The sequence below is a fragment of the Glycine soja genome, chromosome 11, assembly GCF_004193775.1.
Source record: "Glycine soja cultivar W05 chromosome 11, ASM419377v2, whole genome shotgun sequence".
In the NCBI taxonomy this organism is placed as follows: Eukaryota; Viridiplantae; Streptophyta; class Magnoliopsida; order Fabales; family Fabaceae; genus Glycine; species Glycine soja.
In genome coordinates, this window is record NC_041012.1 from 48,289,394 (window position 1) to 48,312,834 (window position 23,441).

At 31.4% G+C, this 23,441-nt stretch overlaps 3 protein-coding genes across 3 annotated transcripts; all 3 read right to left on the reverse strand.

Annotated features, from left to right (window-relative positions):
- Positions 1-417: 417 nt before the first annotated feature.
- LOC114376355 (ubiquitin carboxyl-terminal hydrolase 8-like) lies at positions 418-10,420 on the reverse strand. The gene is made up of 13 exons (XM_028334446.1): positions 10,185-10,420; positions 9,593-9,844; positions 8,364-8,505; positions 8,005-8,064; positions 7,391-7,483; positions 5,876-6,211; positions 5,595-5,735; positions 5,316-5,486; positions 4,247-4,507; positions 3,973-4,121; positions 2,274-2,807; positions 1,358-1,628; positions 418-1,077 (listed from the first exon to the last, which is right to left on the reverse strand). The coding sequence occupies exons 1-13, from the start codon at positions 10,268-10,270 to the stop codon at positions 955-957; spliced, it is 2,619 nt and encodes an 872-aa protein (XP_028190247.1). The 5' UTR covers positions 10,271-10,420; the 3' UTR covers positions 418-954.
- Positions 10,421-15,619: 5,199 nt separating this feature from the next.
- On the reverse strand, positions 15,620-17,958 carry LOC114375491 (putative phosphatidylglycerol/phosphatidylinositol transfer protein DDB_G0282179). The gene is made up of 4 exons (XM_028333276.1): positions 17,738-17,958; positions 17,386-17,484; positions 16,718-16,878; positions 15,620-16,088 (listed from the first exon to the last, which is right to left on the reverse strand). The coding sequence occupies exons 1-4, from the start codon at positions 17,835-17,837 to the stop codon at positions 15,981-15,983; spliced, it is 468 nt and encodes a 155-aa protein (XP_028189077.1). The 5' UTR covers positions 17,838-17,958; the 3' UTR covers positions 15,620-15,980.
- A 1,075-nt stretch (positions 17,959-19,033) lies between these two features.
- LOC114375490 (dnaJ protein homolog) lies at positions 19,034-21,290 on the reverse strand. The gene is made up of 6 exons (XM_028333275.1): positions 21,015-21,290; positions 20,541-20,709; positions 20,312-20,450; positions 19,927-20,203; positions 19,640-19,838; positions 19,034-19,541 (listed from the first exon to the last, which is right to left on the reverse strand). Exons 1-6 carry the CDS (start codon positions 21,162-21,164, stop codon positions 19,222-19,224), a joined length of 1,254 nt encoding a protein of 417 aa, XP_028189076.1. The 5' UTR covers positions 21,165-21,290; the 3' UTR covers positions 19,034-19,221.
- Positions 21,291-23,441: the final 2,151 nt, after the last annotated feature.

A 23,441-nucleotide genomic window follows, 5' to 3' on the forward strand; every position in this document is an offset into this window, starting at 1 on the left:
CTTTAATGCACTATCGAACTGAATATCCACATCAAGTTCACCTACTTGGTTTCTACCAATTGCATTGTTTTTCCCATGTTTCTTTTCTCTTAGAATTGTAGAATTTTTATGATCCAAGACCACGAACATTTTATGTCCTAGACTGGTAATCATCTTTGTAGTATTATTTATCAGGTTCAAGTGACATTACTACGGGCAACATTTAAATTAGGTACACCTTTTATTCAAGCACAAGGTTTCTGTACTCGGGGAAAAAAGAATTCTTTATACTTGTGCTATCAGGAACTTAGAACTATTTCAAGAAAATACCAAGCCCATTTAAACAATTTTCTTTCCAAGACAACTCTTACAAATGAGAATTTCTGACACGCCACATGCTGTCAATATGCTGAGGCAAACCTGAATATGTAAACAGTCTTCACTAAAAGAACAAAAAATATAATTGGAAGTAAAATTAATACACAGGATTTGGTGCAACTCTATTTAGAATAGATATTCTCTTTACAAGGTTAAACAGCTGTAAACACTATGCTTTCATCTCTCAGGTATGTCCCTCACCTCTTAAATTGTTACTATGATATAGTCTTCCTTAGTACTGCCTGAAGTTTTAAAGTTTCCATTTCTTGCCTACCGAAACTCCAGTTAGTCTAAAACTTCTAAAAGAGTAAATGACAAAAGAATGCTACCTTGTTAAGTATATTTGTAAGACTATAGAAAAGGGGCGGCCCAATACTCATGCACCCCTATTGTGGGGTGTGAAGACGCTCAGATGTACATAATCTTAATTCCATGAGCAGAGACTTTTTCCGCAACTAGATCCTCTGACCACCAGGTCACAATGCAATAATCTTAGCTAAGTTTACCCTCTTTATCCTTGTAAAACTATGGTGGCAATAATGTTAATATATGGTATCTAGCTTCAATAGGCTGTTCGAACTATATGCTACTCTATCACTATGTTGATACTTCAAAATTTCTTCTGTAAAAAAGAACATAGGCAGCTGAAGACTTTATCTTCTCCTTGATGATGGGATAAACATGGCTATCATCGAAGTCATACCACTGATCACCCCCTCGCTACATGAAATACAGAAGAGCATAAACAATGGATGAACATTAACAATTGCAATAAGAACAATTTTTTAACAATTTACAAATAAACACAATTTCATAATCAACATTTCACCATCTACACCAAGTAAGCCATTGGATAGAGGCCCATAATCATGACAATAATGATGAGAATTGTTTGAGTTCTCAAACCATTTCAATTGTTTCAAAACCGTTTCTCATATCCCAAACCATAAGCTTTAAAACAAAGAAAACAAAAAGTATTCAAAAAATAAACAGTACTTACATGGACAAATGCAGTGTAATGACCACCTCCCATGCTTCCATAATGGTTACTGACAGCATAAAGTGTGTAATTGTATGACTCACCATTCCCATGGGTAATATAAGCTGACAAATCGAGATTATCTACAGGGAAATCAACATATGTCTCCAGCTTGTTTTTCAAGTAACGACTGTATTGAAACCTCTTAAGATGAATGACCAAAATTTCAGGAAGTCTCCAAAGATCTAACTTCTTACTAGCTTGACGATGTTCTTTACAGCCAGGACAGTACCTAATATTTCAGAAAACTGCACCTTAAATAATAGCCAGACTGGAAGATAAGTAATTTATAGAGAAGAATGGATATGTTCCTATAACCCTTGTGAATAGAACTTTTAAAAAAAAGATCAGAATAGCTGTATGAAATACTGACACAGCAGTATTTTCTGATTGAAAACAAAGTTTAGCAAAAATACTTTCCTAGCAGTGTTTATAAGATTTAAATAAGGAAAACAGACAGTTGCTCTTACGTATACTAATTGAAGGGAAGAATCAGGGTGAAAAGATTAACATTCAGATTTAAGTTATATATTAAAACAAAGGTGTAAATAGAAATCCAAATCATTACAAAACAAGCAGCTGCCCCTGATCAGTCTTTCATAAGAAACTATTTAGGGTTTGAACTTTAATGGCACTAAGTATTCAACCCTAACCTGCAAATAAGATAATTTAACGATGATGGTAATTGGTAATACTGGATTCATAGAATTTATGAGCTGAATAATAATGCTGAGCTGATGTGAGTCCCAATCTAAAACTATTTGGAAAAGCTTAAATATAAAGTAATCCAGTTTAAAATATCTTCCAGATAGGACAAAGTAATATGCATGTCAATCAAGTTACTTTTTCTTAAGGCTATAAAAAATGGTTAACTAACCACATGTCTTCTGGTCCAAGAGGTTCTTCTTGTAAGAATGCTTCAAGGCACTTGTAAAGAGAAACTGATTCTTGAGGTCTCTTTGCTAAAAAGCCAGACTTGAAAACCTCAGGCAATGAACTACAAAGCTGTGTGTTATATTTCTTAAGCTGTTCTTCTGACCAACACACAAGCACGTGCAGCAGCCTTAACTCTCCATTTATTACTAGAGGCTCATTCATTAATATCTTGGAATTCTTGATAGTTCCCTTTTCATCTGTAACATAAAACTCCATTCCTCCATCTGAAGGAGTGTCTAACCCATTCACATTTGAACCTAAACTAGGAGTCGTGGCCTCTGTTTCTGTGTCTTCTTCAGTTTCCTTAAACACGAGACAATTTTCTAAGGCCTCTTCAATTGGATTTTGAAATGGATAGAACCACTTTAGATACAAATTGCGGAGATCAGATCCATTTGTAACACTATAAAGCATATCTACAACAGGAATTCCAAAGGCTTTCCAATTCAGAGTCAGCTTCCCATAGACATACTGCCTGAAAAAATCATATCAAACACTAACTTTGTAAGTCAAGGAAATCAGAAGTGACAATTAAGAAGCCCATGCAAAACATGTATGTGAGCATGTCTGTGACAGTGAGATTAAATCCATGCTGAATCCTAGCAGCATGTTGTAGTGATTATGAGACAAGGAAAAATAAAATGAAATCATTCAGCCCACATTTGACTGCATATCCTTCTATTCTTATTAAAGGCTTCATACTTTGGACATTTCATATTCTACTGACTTAATTTAGGACCTGAATATAAGAAAGAAAGGAGGAGGGCTCCCCTCCAGGCCTTCTATGTAAGACATGAAAAATATATAAATAGATAACAATTGAATTCCAATGAATTGTCACTGCAATAAGCATTAAGCAATTTTGAACAAAAAGATCAAGAAAATAAAATGATAGAGGAATGAGAATGGTTGGTTAGACATTTAACCAACGTGACAAATAAATGAATCTGGTTCAAATTGATGAAAGTAATATAAAGTCTTCCCAAAAACACAGTTTTTTAATCTAATTACTTCATTCGCATGTAACCATCTATATGGAATTAAACATCTGTTTAAAAATTATGTTTAATATAAATCCGAATTTATATTTTTTTTCAATGTTTGATTGTTAAATAAACCTTGACCAAGAAGTAAGAGGCTCGATGAAATTAGGATTTTTCCTATACAAGTTATTCTGTTCAATGTTTAAGAGCAGGCAACTTAATTGCATTGATAGCAAGGTTCCTTTGTAGATAAGAATTAGCAAAACCAGGTAAAGAGTTTGCATCAATTTAAAATGTAATGAAAAGTTATGACACTTACAACTGAGCTAGCAAAGTGTATCTAGATCAAATAAAATAAACTGGTTCAGGTCGAAGTCCATGGTTTTTTGTTTCTATTATTGTTGTTGACCATTGGTCAAGGTCAGTTGGTAACCAATGTTTTAAAGGCATTTTCAGCACTGTAGTTGCACATGTGTTCAGTTTTTCCAAAATTTTACAAAATGTGCATGTAATGCTGATAAACTATTTGTTTAAAGGCTGATGAGAGACATTTGATATAAACTAGTTCACAACACTATTAAAAGAAAAAATAATAGTGAAAAGTTCTTACAAAAGAAAATCAATCTTATAGTTATCACCACAAACATATTAACTTACTCCTCCATCCGCTGGTTTATGAAGACAACCAAAGGGGCATCCGCATTATATTTCAAAAATCGGTAAGCAACTAGTTTGTCAGCATCTCTGATTAAGGATAATGAATCAGTTGGATCTTCAAGGAAACGTATGATGCAATTGTTGTATACCTGTACCAGAGCCCTAGCTTCAGACATATGGTTTTCTACAGGATTAAAATGTAACAACAAAGAAACTCAAAATGGATGGGAAGTGATTTCGAATGAGTTTAAACAAATTATAAATAAATATAAACCTCAGCTACTAATAAGGTCTCATCAGCCCCCAAAGCACATGCAATGCTAAGAGCACGGGTCAGATCTTCAAATCTTCCATTTTTTGGAACAGTAATAGTATATGGTGATAATTGAGGCATTTCACCACCATTGCCACTAACAGTTATAGTCATTGTCCGCATTGTTGTTGAAGGTAGAGGTAATGATAGGTACATGAATGGATCAAATGTCACAGAGACCTTCCTACAAACAGGGCAAACTAATGTTGATTTATATTGACCCTGCATAAAATGATGAATGCAATCCATAAGGTAAAGAGAGTTTAGAAGAGGAAGAATAAATATTAAATTAGTTCTCATGAAAATGAAAAGGACATCATATTTCATCTTCAAATGAATTAGAAAGAAAAAAATAGCATTCTTAGTGGCGAGAGAGGATCACTCAATGTAGTAGGTTTTCTTATTATTCTAACTCCCTTAACAGTTAACTGCTATTATGAATTATATAATTTGTTTTAGAATAAACGGTTAATACTACAACATAACAAGAATTGAATATTAATATTCTGGACCAATTATGGAAGGTCCAATTGTTCAAGCCTCACCTCTCACATGAAACCATTACCTTCAGCAGAAATGTCACCCCCCTCCCCACAAAGAAGCTAATTAATTTTTTCCATAGCAATCCAATGGCAATATAATCTTTAACACAATGCATGTGAAATTCAAATAAAGTATTGAAATTAAATTAATATAGATGTTTCTGCTTAAATATGCTATGTCTGAATTCATTAAAAATTCTCTTTCCAAGATTATAGACACTAATCAAGCTGTAATTTCCTGAACAATTTGGCATGAAAAACAGACATAAGAACCTGTAATTCTTATATTATAACCGGTTAAAACAGTTTGAACTCTTCAACTAATTGCTTTTACTACACTTATAAATGTTTAGGTAAAAATCACCAATCTGCCATGGAAGTTTCTAGAAATAACTACTTAATGATCATCAAGAAACTATGGGGTTCTTCACATCATGTGTAAGTATGTAATTAATTCTACAATTGCATACAGGGAGACAAATACCTACTTGGCACACATCAACAATCACAGAATCATTGCGAGCCAAATGATTATGCCAATATTCATCAGCAACCACTTCATCTGGTCGATCATCTCCATCCTTGACTTCAATATAAGGCTTACATTTAACACGATTCAGATCTTCATGGAGACCATCCAACAAAAAAGCAAGAAGTTCCTATCAAGATGCATGTATATAGTTGACAATGTTAGGGAACATGAGTCAGGAACCCTGTAAAGCCAAAAATGTTAGCAAAAAGAGAATAAAAGGGCCAAATACACTCACTTGGGAATCATGCTGATTAAATCCACTGAACTGAGGTGCAAATCTAGCAAGTTTTGATTTGAATGTTCTTGGTGCCACAGGACTTGCTCCAGGCGCCCATAACTTCCTGAGCAGATCTCCAAATGCCAAAGCTATCTCACCCTGGCAAAGAAGCATATATCAAGAAAATAAAATAGTGGAAGACATCACAGGCATTGAAGTTTCCAAGTCCCAACCATAAAATTTCTTGAGATATCCAGTTATTAAATTATGAGCAGCGTTCAAAATGAATGATTACATACATTCATTCCCAATGGGTTATCATGATTGATTTCTCTAATATAATCTTCCAGAAAATAATCAACGAGCTTTGGTGTATGTGCTAAACACTGGAGGGAACTGTTCATGAAGCAAGTGTTTCCTAGGTTTTGTAACCCAGTTAATCCCAAGGAACCTGCTTCACCAGGGCCTGAAGAGAAGGTCAAAGAATTGGAATTCATACAATCAGAATTTGCACCGTCATAAGTGTCATTCATCTTCAGTGAAGCACTGCCAGAAAAATTTGCCATCTCATCTTTCTTTCCTTCCCTACATCTAATTGAGTCTGACAATCCATAAACTTGCAACTCCAAAAGAATCTGTATATCATTCAAAGTTAACATTAATATGGCACATGAGGGATCCAATCAACAACAACACAAGCCTTATCTTACTAGAAGTTAAAGACTTCAAGTCATAGCCAATACTTCAGAGGTTAAAGTCATTATCATGAACTTTAGTAAAAGACATGGGGAGACGCTCAATCAAGACAAGTTAAACAACAACTGATAAAGATTTTGACAGAAATTTAAGATATCCTCAACGACGACGACAACAACACGAATAGCCTTTATCCCATTAGTTTAGATCAACTACATGGATCATACAACACCACTGGGCTTGGTTAAAAACCGAATTCTCAGGAAGCTACCAACTTCCAAGAAACTATGCAAGAAGCTATCTGCATCCTTAAGCTTGACACATAAAATAAAAGAAGCTACCATGTTCCAAGAAATTAAGCTTTTTGCCCCCAATCATTCAAACCTAGGGTTCTTGCATCAACGAACCTAACATAAAGAGTCAATTCTCCGCAAGAAAATTTAGAGGACAAAAAATTATTAATTACTCGTAAAAACTGGAGAGGAATATAGGAGAAAAGTTTTTTTTTTCTGTGCATAAGGAAAATCTTAAAGGAAATAGGTTGCTTATTCATGAGACTGCTAAACATTTGTCCACGGTTGAAAACTAATATTTGATCGGATGTAAATAAGCCCAACCATGATTGAACACTACATAATTTATCTGGCACATTAAATAAATAACATTGGAAATATAGCAATACTGATATCATGAGCCAAACTATCAAATATAGCAATACCTGATATTGACCAAAATCATATCAACATAATAATGTTTTACCAAAGCTATCAAAGTCATGTAATAAATACAAATAAAGTCCCCGAACAAGAAACAAGGTGCAATTCATGTACAGGAGCACTTGTGTACTAAACGTCTAAACCTCATGCAGTTTTTTCCATAAATTTTAAAATTGCTATTTAAGTATCTAACAGTCTTAATATGAAAAAATCATAATCTTAGAAGAAATGCTGAGTCGCGAAGGAGTTATGGCACATACATAACATATGTTTATCTCTAACGCTGGGAAAATGGAATAGTTTGTAAGCAAAGTAGGATCTGTGACTGTGACTGCAAATATAAATTACAAGGACATACAAGCATATACGAACAAATTTTAATCAGAACATAATACCACATACCTCCTGATCAGACTGTCTTTGACAGTCAACTGGGACCTGATTTTTGTCATTCATTAAAAATGTTATCTGATCAGAATAGTCCCACATGCATAGCTGCAATAACAGGTTAATAAAACGTCAATTTCAAGCAGTAATAACAGAATTGTCTATGTTTTTTTGTGTAAAATATAGGAAGGGGATCCACTTAATAGCATTTCCTAGAATACAAATTTGACAAATTTAATCGTTGAATCATGTGATACCCTCTTGATAATCATGCATGAAATTTTTTATATAAATTGAACATTCATAAGTATGTAATTTTATAGTCAACATTTACCTATATTTTGAAAAACATAAAACTTCGTACCCCATTGCCCAGAGGCTCTTCGCTATGCGAAGGTATACATTAAAATAAAGTTGATTGATGAAGTATCAAATAATTTGTAAATTATATGAATTTTTTTGGACTTGATCTATTTAATGTCAACTCTTAATCCAACTGTTGGATTAGTGGAATTTAATTTGTATAAAAAATTATTAAGTAGATTTAGACAAAACTCACACTTAGAGTAAGTGAATCCCTTCACACACACACACATTTAACTATAGCTGTAAAAAGAATATTCTATTACCGTCTCTGAATCCACACTGAACATTTTGCAGGCTCTTTTAAAGAGTTCAACTGCATTGTCCTAAAAAGGAGGGAATAAATGGGAACAGCAGATTAGAATTTGAATAACAAGATGATAATGAACAAATAAATATCATGATTCTTTAATGATGTTGGATATAAAAGCACTCATAAATGATGGAAGACATATAAATTATGTATCTAAATTCTCAGTATCACATGAAAAAATATGATTTTAAAAAATTGACTAATTAAATGAGCCCAGACAATCCAAAACCCCACCACTAGATACCTCATGGACAAGAACAATGCTAAAAGAAATTGGTGAGAGAAAAAAAAAACTAGCTAAGAGCAACAGACCTTTTTGCTTATTCTTACTCCAAATGAATTTGTTTCCCTCTGAACAGAAAGCCTGAGTTGTAAAGGATATACATCTGCCATATCACTGTCAGTTGCTGAAAAGCCTTTGTCATCCTTCATTACATTTTTCGAATCACTATGCCTACATGAAATATCAAAGCATGTGATCATTCAGATATAACAAACAAAATATTCTGCTTATTAAGCAGCATGCAATTAACTACTTGAAATCCTATACAGGAAGTATAAATATGCTAATAAAACAAAGACAGTAATATGACCTAAAATTATGAACCAATGCACCAAATTATGAATCATTAATATGCTAGTTGTTTTTAAGTTCCAGGTTTACATGTAGTATATATGACATATAACATATGGCACCATCAAGGGGGACTCATTTAGCATATAATTAGATATTAATGATCAAGTGAGCAGCTTTCATTAAGAAGTTGTGGAGTGAGCTACTGATACAATGATACCTAATGGTTATTGTATAACAGCTAAGATAGAAGAATGAATACCAAAATTATTTCAAGAATTGATGCAAAAGATAATAATTAACACCACTGGCCCTCTCATTCATATCATCCATCCCTAAAGATGCAAATCTAGTTAACAAGAAACCTCTTCATGTGGCAGTAAGTTTACTTGATCTTGCACCTTCAAAAAAAAAGTCCATCACTAATATGAAAAGTATGTTTAGGCGTCCCCAAAAGTTATTGACAAGACTATACAAGGTGCAAACTAGCTTCCCAAAATCTTGCAAACACTCAAAAATTCTGACTATCTTGCATAAAATCTGGCATATCTTCAAGTAAAAAAAAAAACAATTTGCTCAAATAATTAATGGACTCGTATTCTAAAAATTCAAGCATTAAAAAAAAAAGGTAGAATTCTTTTGCCACAGAAACAGAAAAATCAATGATAACTATGTCCAAGGCTTGAATTTCTTTAAGTTCAGCAGGCAACATGGTTATTTGACTCTGTCTATGGAGTGAGACAAACTGCTAAAACTATTAAGCACGAAGACACTGCACAAAGCTGTACAATAAATGTGCAAAGCTAAGAGAATTTCACACAGCACAAAGTACAACACCAGCTATCGAAATTTCAAAGCTATGGGATCCAAATTCCAAACCACAGGTTGAAGTAAAAAAGAGTTGCATCCCCACACATTCGAACTTAAAACATCATACATTTTAAGTCACTTATCCATCTTTACTCACCACTTGAGTGCCTGCAACCACATATCCCCAGATACCAAAGCAAAGTCCCGGCCAGACACACCAACTTCGCCATTTTCACGAATGTGCTGCAAATCGTCCTCCCTCCGAAGACTGAACACAAGATCTGAGTTAAAGATGTTATTGATAATCTTCATAGGACCAGCATAGGACGAACCGGGAAAAGAGGCGAACGCAATTCCCTTCTTCTTATCCGAATCCGCCGGCATTGAATCCTGAGCATCCTTCCACCACCTGAAACACACAAGGCCAACCACCAACACTCTTCACACATCCAATCTCAATCAACCAATGCAAACAAGCTCGGATCACACAAAAATCCAAAACAAAAAACAAAAAAAATCAACACGCCAGCCAGTTCGATTAATCCACGAAAAACACAAAAAAAAAAAAGACAATACACGACGAAATCGAATTCAGCCGCGTGACGATGGGTTCAACCCTAAGCGCGCATTGCTAGTTCCGTCGCTTCCGATTCACAGTGAGCAAATGGAATCACAGATTTAGGGAAAGTTCAAACACGCGCGAAATGAATAGAAGTGAGAAATGGGTGGAATCTTGAAAGAGAAAAGACCTGTGAGGAACGAAATAGACTCGCTGGTCCTTGTGTGAGTCCGGTCGCTGAGAGTTATCGGAGCAATCTTCGGAGGCACACTCCATCGCAGAGAGAGAGATTTAGAAAATTCGCTTCGAAAATTTGCAGTTTATTAATATTTATAGAGCAGAAAATGAAGGATTTGCAGAGAAAGAAGTAGCAATACAAGTGGAGCTTTTTCTGTGAAGTGGTGGATGCAAATGCAATACAATACAGACAGGGAGGGAAAAATAATATATATCCTACGTTTCCTATATTTATAACTTATTTACTGCCCCTTCTTCAATTCATTTACTACTTTCTTCCGGAATATGTTCGGAGCATTTATGTCCATTAATTTGACCAAATTAATTATTTAAGACAATAAATTGTTCTTACGTCAGTTTATAAACTTTAAATAAAAATAATATTTTTAAAATATAAAGTATTGTTTTCTTTAACAAGATTATAAATACGTGCATTGTTTATATTATTAAATCATATTTTAAATAATAAATTTGTTCTCATTCTTAGGTCAAACTTTTGACGTAAGTTTCTAGTAATATAAAAAATATATATATAGGTTTGAAGATATTTAATGTTTTGTGAGTTTTGTTTTATAAATTATTATAACAAAAATTATATTATTAATTAATTAAAAAATATTATACATATTATTATAATAAAACATTATATATTAATTAATTAAAATGTATTATAAATATAAATTTTAAAATAGTTATTACAAAAGTCAATAATATTATAAAAAATTATGATTAGATAATAATATTAAAAATTAAAAAAAAAGGTGTAAAGAAATTTTATACTTTTAACAAATTATTATTCAATAATTAAAATATTGGAAGTTTAATTTATGTGTAAAATATTTTTATATAAACATTCCGTAAGATTTGACATTTTTATATCCCTTAAAATAATGTAAAAGTTATTAATTTTTATTCCAAACTATAAATATTTGTTAAAAACTAATCTCGTGCTATTTTTAGATTGATGGAAAAGGATGGAATGAAATGAAATAAATTAAGATAGAATAAAGTGGAATAGATCATAATAGAATAATGTTTTCATTTTATTGTTTAAATATTTTATGATAGAATGGAAAAAAAATTATTTCATTATTTGATAACTAAACAAGGAAAATAAATTTTATTTTTTTATTCTTACATTATCTTTTCTTTTTCTAGTTTAGAGATTATGGGTGTTTTTCAGACATCAAAGGAATCATTTATAATGTGAATTTAATTATTATGTATCCTTGATATCAAAATTTTAAATTGTTAATTAATTTAAAAAAAACTTTAAATATGACTTTTAATTTACCATAAAAGTCTATATTACCCTGGAAGGATTCATTTTGGTTCTTGGATAACTTTCTTTGGGTCACCTAGTGTCATATAGGATGAAAAAAAAAATATTTTTCGTTCTAGTGGTAAAATTTAATTTGGGTTATTGAATTTTACTTATAAAAAAAAAACACTCTCTTTTACCTCAAATGACATTTGAGAATTCTTTTCCTAGAATCGAATTTTTAGTAATGAGAATTCTTAAATAAGAATAATAATAGATTTAGTTAATAAAAAAAAAATTAACTCAAGAATCCTCTTAAAGATGCTTTAAAAAACTTAAAATAAAAAGGTTTTTCTTGAAAAATATAAAAGTATATTTTTCATTAAAAAAATTGATATTTTGTAATGTTCCTAAAATATATATTTTTTTATTTCCTTGATCATTGGTTAGCCATACCCAATAAAAAATACTAACAATATCCATCGTTTGAAAACCAATTTGGTTGAATCTCGCAACTTCGACTTTAAAAAAACAATTTGGTTGTAATTACCAAAATGCTTTCAAAGACATTGTGAAATTGATTGTTTGTTACCAATGTCATATGTCCACGACACAATCATATTCGGGAGAAGAAAAAGGTCAGGATTTTGCGAAACTTTAGGACAACATTCTTTTTCAATTAGTATGTATAAATATTTGATAATGAATTTAGATCTGGGTAGATAGAAGTTTATGATTTATACGACCCTAATTCATAGTGGAACTAATTTTTTATGGAGACTGTCATTTTTGAGTAAGTTCACTAAGGATGTTATTATACATATTGTTTGAGTAAGTTTTGAAAAAATTAAATAAAAGCATATCTTAGATATCCTTTGCCACGAGCCTATGACACATAAAATGATGTTGTGGGCATCAAGAAAACCTTCTAATGGTGGCTGCTCCACAAAATAATCTTGCACTATTTTATTGCTGTAAAGTTGGTGCTTCAATCGCCTGTTCACGTGATGAACCAATCTCATGTGTTCTGTTCATCTTAATTTGCAATGCATAGTAAACTTCGTCAACCTCATCACGTGCCTCCTCTGAGGTTAGTATCCTATAGCAATGGCTAATAATGTCGCACTCTGAAAATATATTTGTTTCGCTTGGTCTTTCAGTCCTCATGTTAACGGTCGAATGCATTGATGATTTGGTATAGGGTTATTTTAATATTATTATTAGTCTTGTTAAATGTTTTGGATTGAGATTTTAAAAAATTGTGAATTTTAAAGATTACTTCGAAATATTATAATTTATTAAATTTTTTTATTATACTTTTGTGATAATTTCAATTTTAATGAATTTAAAAAATTTGAAATTACTTTATAAATTTATAAGATTTAAAAAGATTATGTAAATTTTAAAAAATATAGTTAAAATTACGAAAGTTAGTAAAAAAAAAAAAAGAAATGATGAGATTTTGATAAAAAAAAAATAAGACTAATATATTTTTTTAACATTTTAATAACTAAATTGATTATACTTATATATCCTCGTATACTAATATTTTTTATACTAGTATTTTCTCATTCTCATTTTTTTATTTGAACAATAGATTATAAACTATATGCTAATTTTTTATTATTATAATTATTTTATATGATAAATCCAATGACATATTTAAATTGAGGTGCAATAATAAATATATACTAAAAGAGAGTGGTGAGAGTAAAAATTTTGTGAGAATGTTACTTAGTTATGTGGAAAACAAAATTAAGAGTGACAATTATTCGATACAAACATGGTTATAGTAAGTATAATAAAAACATGATCATGTTCAATCATAATTATTCGGTACAAACATGGTTATAGTAAGTAACAAAAACATAATTAGTTTTGTCACATAACACAAACATTAATTTAATTTAGAAAACAAATGAAAAAGTAAGGGAGGAAATATCTTAAAGAATATTATTTTTTGATAATTGTTCGATGTCTCTTTCAATTGAGTATATCTCGTTCTTTTGCCAGGTATTGAAAAAAGTCTAGCAAATAATAAAAAAGAAAAAAAAATCTAACAAAATCTTAAGAATTTTAGTGAGATTGTTTGATAAATATTTTATATTAAAAAGTCAATGAAATCCACCAAAATTTATTTTAAAAAATCTATCTATTTACTTTTTAATACCAAAAACTTTTTATAAGTTATAAAAAATCATAATTGAATATCACTAAATTTTATTATCATCCTTAAAAAATCTTAAAAGTTTTAATTAAATATCCCAAGACTTATTCATTTAAGAATCATAAATAAATACAAGACATTTTTATATAAAAAAATATTTTAAAATCTTAATTAAATACACCTTCTTTAAGTTCAAATCTCATTCAATTACATTAAAAATTCATAAGAAGAAAAATATCATTTATAATATTCATGCTTACAGCCTATAAAAAAATGCTTAATTTGTGCAAAAATGTGTCCGATAAACAAATACATGTAACCACTTAAAAAAAAAACTATTGTACTAATACTAAATAAAGTATTAGATGATTGTTAGTGGCTATTATTTCTATTTTTATTTATAACACTCAAATTAAAAATATCATTTGTTTTATTCTATAAAATCCAATTTATAATGTCCATTATATTACTTATTTACTTATTCTTGACTAAAATTTTCCTAATTAATTGTACTAGCAAAAAATTAGAAGAGAACAAAAATATTCATTATAAAATTATAATAAATTTATTATTATCAATTAAATTAATATTTTTTAATTTAATAAATTAAAAAAATTGAATCTTATAAATAAAAACGGATGTAATATATTATGAGTGATGCTTTCAAAAACTGTACTTAGTTTAATATGTAGCATTATAATTAATATTATCAATATTTAGAGTTCTTAGTTTAATTATCATACAGTAGTATTGCTATTTTTTTTAGAGGAAGTATTGTTAGTTATTACTAACCATAACCTTAAAAACAATGCTTAAGAAATCAAAATAAAATATTTTACTAGAAAATATAACATTTAATATTACTGGAATACTTTTACTAGTGAAATTATTATTTAGTTATTAATTTCTTAATCATCGCCTTTAAAATGATTAACAAACTTGAATCTGTGTCAGTAATGTTCCTGATTTTCTCTTGAAATGTTCAGTCCGTGAGTTTGTCACTGATGCAGGGGATTGGAACTTTCAGCAAATGCAAAATCTTTTGCTTGTTGGAATTCGTAATTGGATTAAAGCTAGTGTTCCCTCCCTCTTCCTATTTCACAGGAGAGGACACTTTGTCTTGGCAGGGTACGAATGATGGATCATTTACCATGTCTAGTGCTTACGACAGTTTGTCAAATTATTCATTCCTCTGTGCAGCCCATGAACAAGTTCAAGGTTATTTTCCTGCGTTGGAAAATCTGTTAACAAATTCTGGTCGCCTAAAAAGGCATTTGACGAATGATGTTTCTGCGTTGGTCCTGCCAGTAATAACAATAGTTATATTTGTTGGCAGCCCCCACCTCCTGTTCAGTGGAACCTTAATTGTGATTAAAACTTCATACAAGCAAAGACCATGCTCTTCAATGGAATTCCAGCACCATCGGAAGCATAAGGCTGGGCTTCATCTCATGCTCTCAAGTGGACGCAGGAGCTCGGACTCAAGATTGTAGCTGATAGTTGCAATAATTAATTGGGCATTTTGGCTTTCAATGTCATATTAGCTAAATGTAGAGCTTTGCTTTCTAATTTTTTAAACTCTAGGGTTTGTTTTTCTGAGAGACAAGTCAATTATGTTGTTCATTCCTTAGCTAGAGCATCAAGATTCTATGCTTGTAATCATACTTTTGATATCATTTTCACTTGTATTCATGTTTTGATTATTAATGAAATACCTTAATTGTGGTTCTCTTAAAAAAAACATACATGGAAGATACAAAATAAGGTTAACAAATAAATTTACTTTGTCAATACAAACATGTACACCTACTCGTTCAAGTAAAGAACAGTTTTGTAAAGATTCCCTAGATCCATTATTTACTCAACAATAACCGAATCATCTTTAAAGGTTGAAACTTAACATACATTAATTTAACCTTACCCTTTTCTTAATCTAGTAAAAATAAATTAAATTCGAGTATTCATATCAAAGATTTCTATAAATCACTAGCATGCCTCCAAATGTTGATAGAGCTACCTCATGCTCAAGTATTTAGAATTCACCAAATTCGATTCTAAACAGAAAGCCAGTAGTTTGGGCCACCCTTATCGTTTGCCTTCGACTCTAAAAAAGGAGGGAAATCTAATGGTGGAATTCTAATTCCATGCATCTTTATATCTCATAAGAAAAACTGTGTTTCTTCATTTTATTTTTTTTGTTGGTCTACACTCTACAATAATGACCATGCTTCTTGAAGTCATTGTGTTTTTCTTTTTTTTACTAGATATTGTTTACAACAATGTCAAAGTAGCAACCTCTACCGTTGGAGCGATGGCCATCTTCAGATATCAGGCACAAAAGATCCAAAAACGATTTTGAATTTAAAGGAGATGCAAGTTAATGGCTCGTTCTTCTCATTTTTTAGTGTCATCTCCACGGTGTAGGTGCCCTGTAAACATTAAAGACAAGGAATTGATCTCACATCTCAGCAATATATTGTTCCAAATTCAAAAATAGAAAATGTTTACCTCCCAATGAAACTGATATCATAGAAAAGCATGCTTGAAACAAAAACAGGAGTACAGGATAGTTTACATCACCACAACAAGTAATTAAGAAAATTGATGAAAAGCCAAGTCCAACTGAATTGCTCTTCATGAAATTCCATAAATTCTAAAAGATTCAGAAGCTTAAAAACAACTCAAGATGTTAAATATATCAACAGGATGTAAATCACATATACATGTAAGGAAACATAGCATATTTTGCACTAAAGAGTGATTAGCGCATGTGGAAAAGAGCAAATCACATATACATGTAAGGAAACATAGCATACTTTGCACTAAAGAGTGATTAGCGCATGTGGAAAAGAGCTGAGGCAAAGAACATGCGTAGCTGTTAAAGAATACAGAATATTTTCTCAAATATAATGCTCTACAGAAAATTAAGTGTTTGCTAACATTCATTTATATGTCAAGGGGCTCTTTATAGATGTCAAAGGAGACTTCGTTTCATGATAGGGTGAAGTTTATAGATTGGCTTCATTACTAAGCTTATATTTGGTAAATTGAAACTAACCGGTGGGGCAAATGCAGGCAATTTTTGGGTGTGAGAAGCCACAAAACTGCCAGTAGCAACAGGACATGATATTTCCTCACAAAAATCATGGATTTCTGTGTGGACAACAAAGCCGAAGTATGCAACTGTAGTTAGCCACTTTCCTCCATAAATAGTTTCACCTGCATCAAAGAGAGGCAGCAATTCTATTCACAATCAACTAAAAATAATTAGAATAAACGTCAATTTCATCCCTAAAGTATCACCCTCTCCTAAATAGTCTCTAAAGGAAACAAATTATACAAGTAATTCCTCAAGTATTAAAAATCATACTAAATAGTCTCCTAACTCCTAAGTTTTAAAAAAAATTCCTTCAAACTAGTCCATCGACGTTAGTGAAATATAGCAATGTATGAACTAAATAAATGAATATTCAATACTTTAAAAACTATTTATATGATTTCATTACTTTAAGGACTATTTAGGAGAGGGATTAATACTTCAAGAACTGATTAAATTGATGGGTTATAAAAATAATTAAATGACATATTAAAATGCTACACAAGATAAGTGTGTATAATTTCGTTTGTCCCTGCTGTAATCACCACACGGATATACGCATGAAAGAAAAATCGAAATTGGAGAAAAAAATCCATAATAAAAATAAAGGTAAAGAAGAGAGGGATTACCAGTGGCAGCTGAAATCTTAAAGGTGGCAGGCCTAGAACGCACAACAGGGTCTGGAGTAATTTGAATTCCAGATACCTTCACAGCATAGTTTACATCAGCTGAATAAATTTGAAGTGGAAAATAAAATACACAAGAAAGTTACTAAAGTTCCATGAGAATGCATAAGTAATTGGGTACTATTTGCTTTCAATACATTATACTACATAACCGAATTAATCAACAAAAACTGACTTCAATTAAAATTTAATCTCCCAAAAAAAAGTCAGAATTTTATCATGGAGGGCGTGATGTGCTAAGAGTATCAGAATTGCAGGACAAAATTTCAAAGAAAAAAGGAGAGAGAGGAAGTACCGCAGTATCTGAAGCTAGTAGCTTGAGCGTGGACAGATGAAAGGATAAGGATGAATAAGCATAAAAGATGGTTGAGCTTTGGCTGAAACTGAAACTCCATGGTTTTTTAAAAGATAGGGAACAAAATTATGCGGATGAATCACGTGTACTTATAAATATGGAGGATGGGTGGTCGGTTTACATATTAAAATTATGAAAAATAGAAAAAAAAAGTTGGTGAATAGTCGTAGAAATTAGAATTTTAAAATTGCATAATATAAAAAATTATAAAATCACACAATATACAAAATTTAAAATTATCTTAAATAGTATTCATTTGAATTGATCCGGTATCCAAATAGATAAAGAACATAAATTTTCCTCTTCAATTTAGTTCAGGTTGATTGGATCATCAGTCAAATTATTAAAAAAAAATAAAAAATTAATGTGTTATGTTACTTATATATGTATGTTATGTCAAGAGATTAATAGAACGGTTAACTATTCTATACATGGGGAGGGATAAATATTGTACACCATCTAGTACTATATATTTAGCAATAATTTTTAGAAGAAGATATTATGTTAGAAACATGGTGTATTTCAGTTTTGATTTACATTTGTCAGATCAATATAAAGAAGTGATTCATAGGGATTGATTTACACCTTGCTTGTAAAGAATTTCTATTTAATAACGTTAAATTCTTATTTCTTCCCTATTAAATATGACAAATGAAATAATAAAAGAGAGATAAAGGATAAAGAAGATGAACACAAAAGTTTATACTTATTCATCTCAAGTTCTAAACAGCAATAGTCCCTAACAAACTAACACAGATTTACGAGAACCAGTTCATCAAAAAAATATTAAGATTATTCAATATAGATTTACGAGAATCATATTATTTACTCAGATTATAAGACCTTTGCTTCTTCAATAAAGATGAACCCTGTATAAACTTTTCCCACAACCCGCATTTAATGGTAAAAAAAAAAAGGGAGTTATTTCATTTGTTAAAACCTAAAAAATTTATAATCTTCAATCTCTCGCAAAGCTTAACTTTATTCATTACCAATATATATAAAAATTATGCTAAGAAATTTTATGCTTTAAAATAATATAAAATTAGACTTCTCATATATGAATCGATCCATTTAAATTAAACTCACTATTTTCCCTATTCCTTAATAAAATATAATAAATAAGAATATTATTCATCATCTAATTCCATGATAAGTAAACCGCATATTAAACTATATTTAAAAACAGATAAAATTATTTTTTTCCTGCAAAACAAAAAATGAAAGAAACACCAATGCCATCAGAAGGAAAAAAAATTGTATTAGGATGTCTTGTGAAATAATTTCTTGGACAATAATGCTACAGTGTTTGGTTGCTAAAATCGTCTGATATCAAACACTAAATGTGTTTAGACCCGCACAAACGGCTAAAAAAGAACATGACCGAGATCATCACATGTCTACTCTAGCGCTCCTGTGGCTCATTACTGCTGAGCGCACTGCACTCTCTGAGCACCACCATGCATATCCTCATCCTCATCATATGCCTCCTGCTGAGCTTGTTGCCTCCTCCTTGTCTCTTCCTCCATGTTCACATCATGGAGTGTGGTCTCCTCACACTCATCCAGCTCCATGTCTGACAACTGTGATGTTGGCTTTGATGGCAGAACAGCCTCCAAAGCCTTCACCTGATCAAGACTCAGGGTATCAGGAAATTCCACTGAGAAATGAATGTAAAGCTTTCCCTTCAGGAAGTGCCTCTGGTAGTTTGGCATTCCCTCATCATTTATTGCCTTGAATGACTCTGCAAGTAACATTAAAAGTTAATAAGATTCAAGTTTCAATTCAATCAACAAGCAAAAGTAACACAGTGACTAAGCCATATGTGAATCATTTACATACCAGGCTTAACAACCTCCCCAGGGTTTGATTTGATCAGAAGCTGCCGGCTATCCAGGTGAGTCAGCACAAACTGGAAGCCACATAGAGCCTCAGTAAGAGACAATGTGTGTTCTACAAAAAGGTCATCTGCCTTTCGTTTGAACTTTGGGTGTTCCTTCTGTTGTAGGACAAAGACAATATCCCCTGTGACTGTATCAGGCTACAAAACAAAACAAAACAAAAAATAGCTCAAAGTCAGTCTAGTTTTCCATAATCTGGTACAGTGTCAGCATCAAAGCTCAACATACCGCTTCATCAGCTTCACCAGGGAATGTAATCTTCTGTCCATTCTGCATTCCCTTCTCCACAACAACTTCAAGTACTTTCTTCTCCTGAACAACCTTCTCTCCCTTGCACTGTTGGCACCTGTCTCTGTCATTGATTGTCTCTCCAGTACCCTTACACTCATTGCAAGGATGCTGCATTTGCTGAATCATAGAAGGACCAAGGTGCCTAATAGACACCTTCATACCAGTACCCTGGCAACCAGCACAGGTCATTGAAGCCCCAGACTTTGAGCCCTTCCTGTAAGTAATCAATTACATACAACAAATCAACAATGTCAAAAACCCTATTAACAAAAAGGATCAACAAGTATGCCCTTCAAACAAAACCTAATTGCGCAACACACACCCATTGCATTTTGAGCACAACACGTTTCGTGAAAGAGAGAGTTTCTTTGAAGTTCCGAGGTAAAGATCCTCCAGAGAGACCTTCAGGGGATGAACCACATCTTCTCCCCGCCTCTGCCTCCGTCCTCTACTGCTACCACCTGTTTACACACGTAAAAATTCCTCATAAGACAAAATACACAATTAATTGAAGAAAATCATTTTCAAATAAACAAACAAACAAACAATACCTGACCCAAACGGACTTCCACCAAAGAATGAACTGAAGATATCAAATGGATCATGGCCACCGCCACCACCACCCATTCCTTCCTTAAGAGCATCTTCTCCATATGTATCATAAATCTCGCGCTTCTCAGGGTCACTCAGAACCTCATAGGCTTGAGCAAGCTCTTTAAACTACACCAACAAAAAGAACACAAATCCATCACGAACAATAACACAAACCTCTATGCAAAAGTACAAACTACTAAGATAAACAAATTATGAACACCACAAAATATCAAACACTATAATCCAATCCCAACGCAGACACATCAACCAATAAAGACGATCCCTAAGCCTATATTTTTTCCTTTTCCCTCAATTTTTCTAACCCTATATAACAAATCATAAATTAATCAAATTGACTAATGAATCACAATCAAATAACAATTCAAACTACAACCATCATCATTCTCAGGAAAATCAACGATTGATAATACCTTCTCGGGATCACCGCCTTTGTCAGGATGGTTCTTAATGGCGGCTTTCTTGTAAGCCTTCTTTAAGTCATCCGGCGAAGCGTTCTTGGAAACGCCGAGGATTTCGTAGTACCTGGTGCTGTCGCTTTTCTTCGGTGCCCTTCCGAACATCTTCGTCTACCTCCGAATCGAAACCCTAATTTTCAGCGAGGTCTTGCAGCAGAAGCACTAGATCTCCACGGAATGCGAGAGATTAAGCGCTAGGCCAAGCCAGGTGATTCTGATTCACTAATACTTCGTCTCGCGTGTTTTTATACACAATGGTGCTTGATTCATTGGACGGCCACGATCCAAGCTTCAAAATATTCTTAGGTCAGCGGAAGGGTCTAGAAATTTTATTCGCCAAGTGTTTGTGACGAGGCGTGGGCCGTTGGATCTGAAGATTTGGTGGATCTAGGTTTTTCTTCTAGATCCTTCTTTAGCGAAAAGCGAAGGTTTTTATTCCTTAATAAATTTAATTATACTAGTCTTTTTAGCCCTCTTGGCGCCAGACTTGACTTCCTTGGTTTTCCACGGCTGCCTCATTGCCTGTCACTAACCCACTCCTTTGGTCCCATTTCATTTACTCGTTTTTCAGGTCCTGGTTTTTTTTAAAAAAAATAAATAAATTTAAACTTAATTATAAATTTTATCACTAAACATTTATTATTTTATAAATTTTACTATCTAAATCTTATTTTTACACATTTTATCATCAAAGTTTCATAATCTCAAATTTTATCACTTAAGTCTTTTTTTCCATAAAAACTTTTAATATTTCATAAATTTTATTATTTAAATTTTCGATTTTTGTTATCACATTGATAACAAATTAATATAAATTTTTTTAGGGGCTTGCAAAACAATTAGTTTGAATTGAATTATAACTGAGCTTAAATCAAATTGTTCTTTTCTTTTCAAATTAATTCAAGAAAAAAAATACATTATTTTATAAAATTAAATTGATCAGTGAAATTATTTCTACAAAATAAATTTGATTAACCAAATCCGTTAAAATAATTTGAAATCAATTCGATTCATTTTTTTTAGTTAACTAATTTTTAAATACCCCTGGTTATAATCGATGTTCAAAGATAATTTTCTATATTAATTATGGTTACAATCAATATAAAAAGTTATTATTCTATATAAATTATAACTACGGCTGACACATTAAAAGTCAAATACATCTATCTTTCTTCAATATTAATAAAATACATAAAAATTAAAAATTTTAATGATAAAATTTTAATAAAATAAAACTTAATGGTAAAATTTATAAAATAATACAATATGTGGAATATAATTTACAATTAACCCTTGAATTTAAATGAACTGATGTTGTAAAAAAATATTTATGTATATACGGAATCTTGTATTTATAAAAGATAGTTTTAAAGAATTATTATTGATTATTGATCTCCTTTCTCGCATGTCTTATCTTAATCTCATGTGTTTTTTTTAAGAAATCTCAATCTCAAGTATTAATCATTTATCTCGTTTAATAATCTAAATTTGTTTTTTTAAAGGAATATTTATCTTTATTTCTAAATTGTTGTTTTAGCATGGATGAGTCAAATCTAATATCATACCTTTTTGTTCTTTTGGTGGACAATCTATTATCTTAGCTTAACATTCTATCTTATCTTAATTTCGTATACACTGTTGAATTAATAGTGTCATTATTTTCATCGACAAACAAAATACAAAATACAAATTTTGCACCAGAGCATTCGATCAAATAGAACAAATCAAAGAGATGGGATTTTGAATATCCTTTATCAGCTATCTAGTATATCAGAGACAGTAATTAAAATTTACTTATATTTTCACAAAATTGAAATTAAATGATATTTAAAAGAAAGTCTCATTAAATGAAAGAAGAGTAGTTAATAATTACTTATATTTGACAAAAAAAACATTTATTTTATTTTTTTATAAAAGAGAACGGAGAGTGTGGCATAGAGTTAAAAATGAAGTAATTTAATTACTTGTATTTAGTCCCTTTCGAAAGTCCCTGTGTCCCAAAATGCTCTAGAAAATTTATTTTCATAGTAGTGAAACTAAAAAAGTAACAAAGGATTCTAAAAATTTACTCCCTAACTTAATAATATTTAACTTGATATCCAGTGTCTAATGTAGGGTTCTCAATGTTCAATACTCTAAAACATTATCATTTTACTAGACAGAGCTTGGCCATGCGAATTCCACGTCTAACAAAAACTACAATTATGGCGAAGCCTACAAGAATAAATGAAACGGCCAAAAAGTATAAAAATAAAATAGAAATCTAGTATAATAAAATATACAAATTTATAAAAAATATATTTATTAAAATAGAAAATATATAATAATTTCACATCAATTATCTTTTTCAAAAGCCTTTACAATCAAAATAATTGTGTCATT

Coding starts and splice junctions, on each gene's coding strand:
- LOC114376355 (XM_028334446.1), bottom strand. CDS start 10,270: ATGGAGTGTGCCTCCGAAGATTGCTCCGATAACTCTCAGCGACCGGAC. Junction 6,212..7,390: donor AAAGACAGTCTGATCAGGAG/GTATGTGGTATT, acceptor AATGATATACAG/ATTCTTTTGGAGTTGCAAGT. Junction 1,629..2,273: donor CTTGGACCAGAAGACATGTG/GTTAGTTAACCA, acceptor CTGAAATATTAG/GTACTGTCCTGGCTGTAAAG.
- LOC114375491 (XM_028333276.1), bottom strand. CDS start 17,837: ATGGAGTTTCAGTTTCAGCCAAAGCTCAACCATCTTTTATGCTTATTC. Junction 17,485..17,737: donor TACTAGCTTCAGATACTGCG/GTACTTCCTCTC, acceptor AAATTTATTCAG/CTGATGTAAACTATGCTGTG. Junction 16,879..17,385: donor TAAGATTTCAGCTGCCACTG/GTAATCCCTCTC, acceptor TCTTTGATGCAG/GTGAAACTATTTATGGAGGA.
- LOC114375490 (XM_028333275.1), bottom strand. CDS start 21,164: ATGTTCGGAAGGGCACCGAAGAAAAGCGACAGCACCAGGTACTACGAA. Junction 20,710..21,014: donor AAGGCGGTGATCCCGAGAAG/GTATTATCAATC, acceptor TTGTTGGTGTAG/TTTAAAGAGCTTGCTCAAGC. Junction 20,451..20,540: donor TGGAAGTCCGTTTGGGTCAG/GTATTGTTTGTT, acceptor GTGTGTAAACAG/GTGGTAGCAGTAGAGGACGG.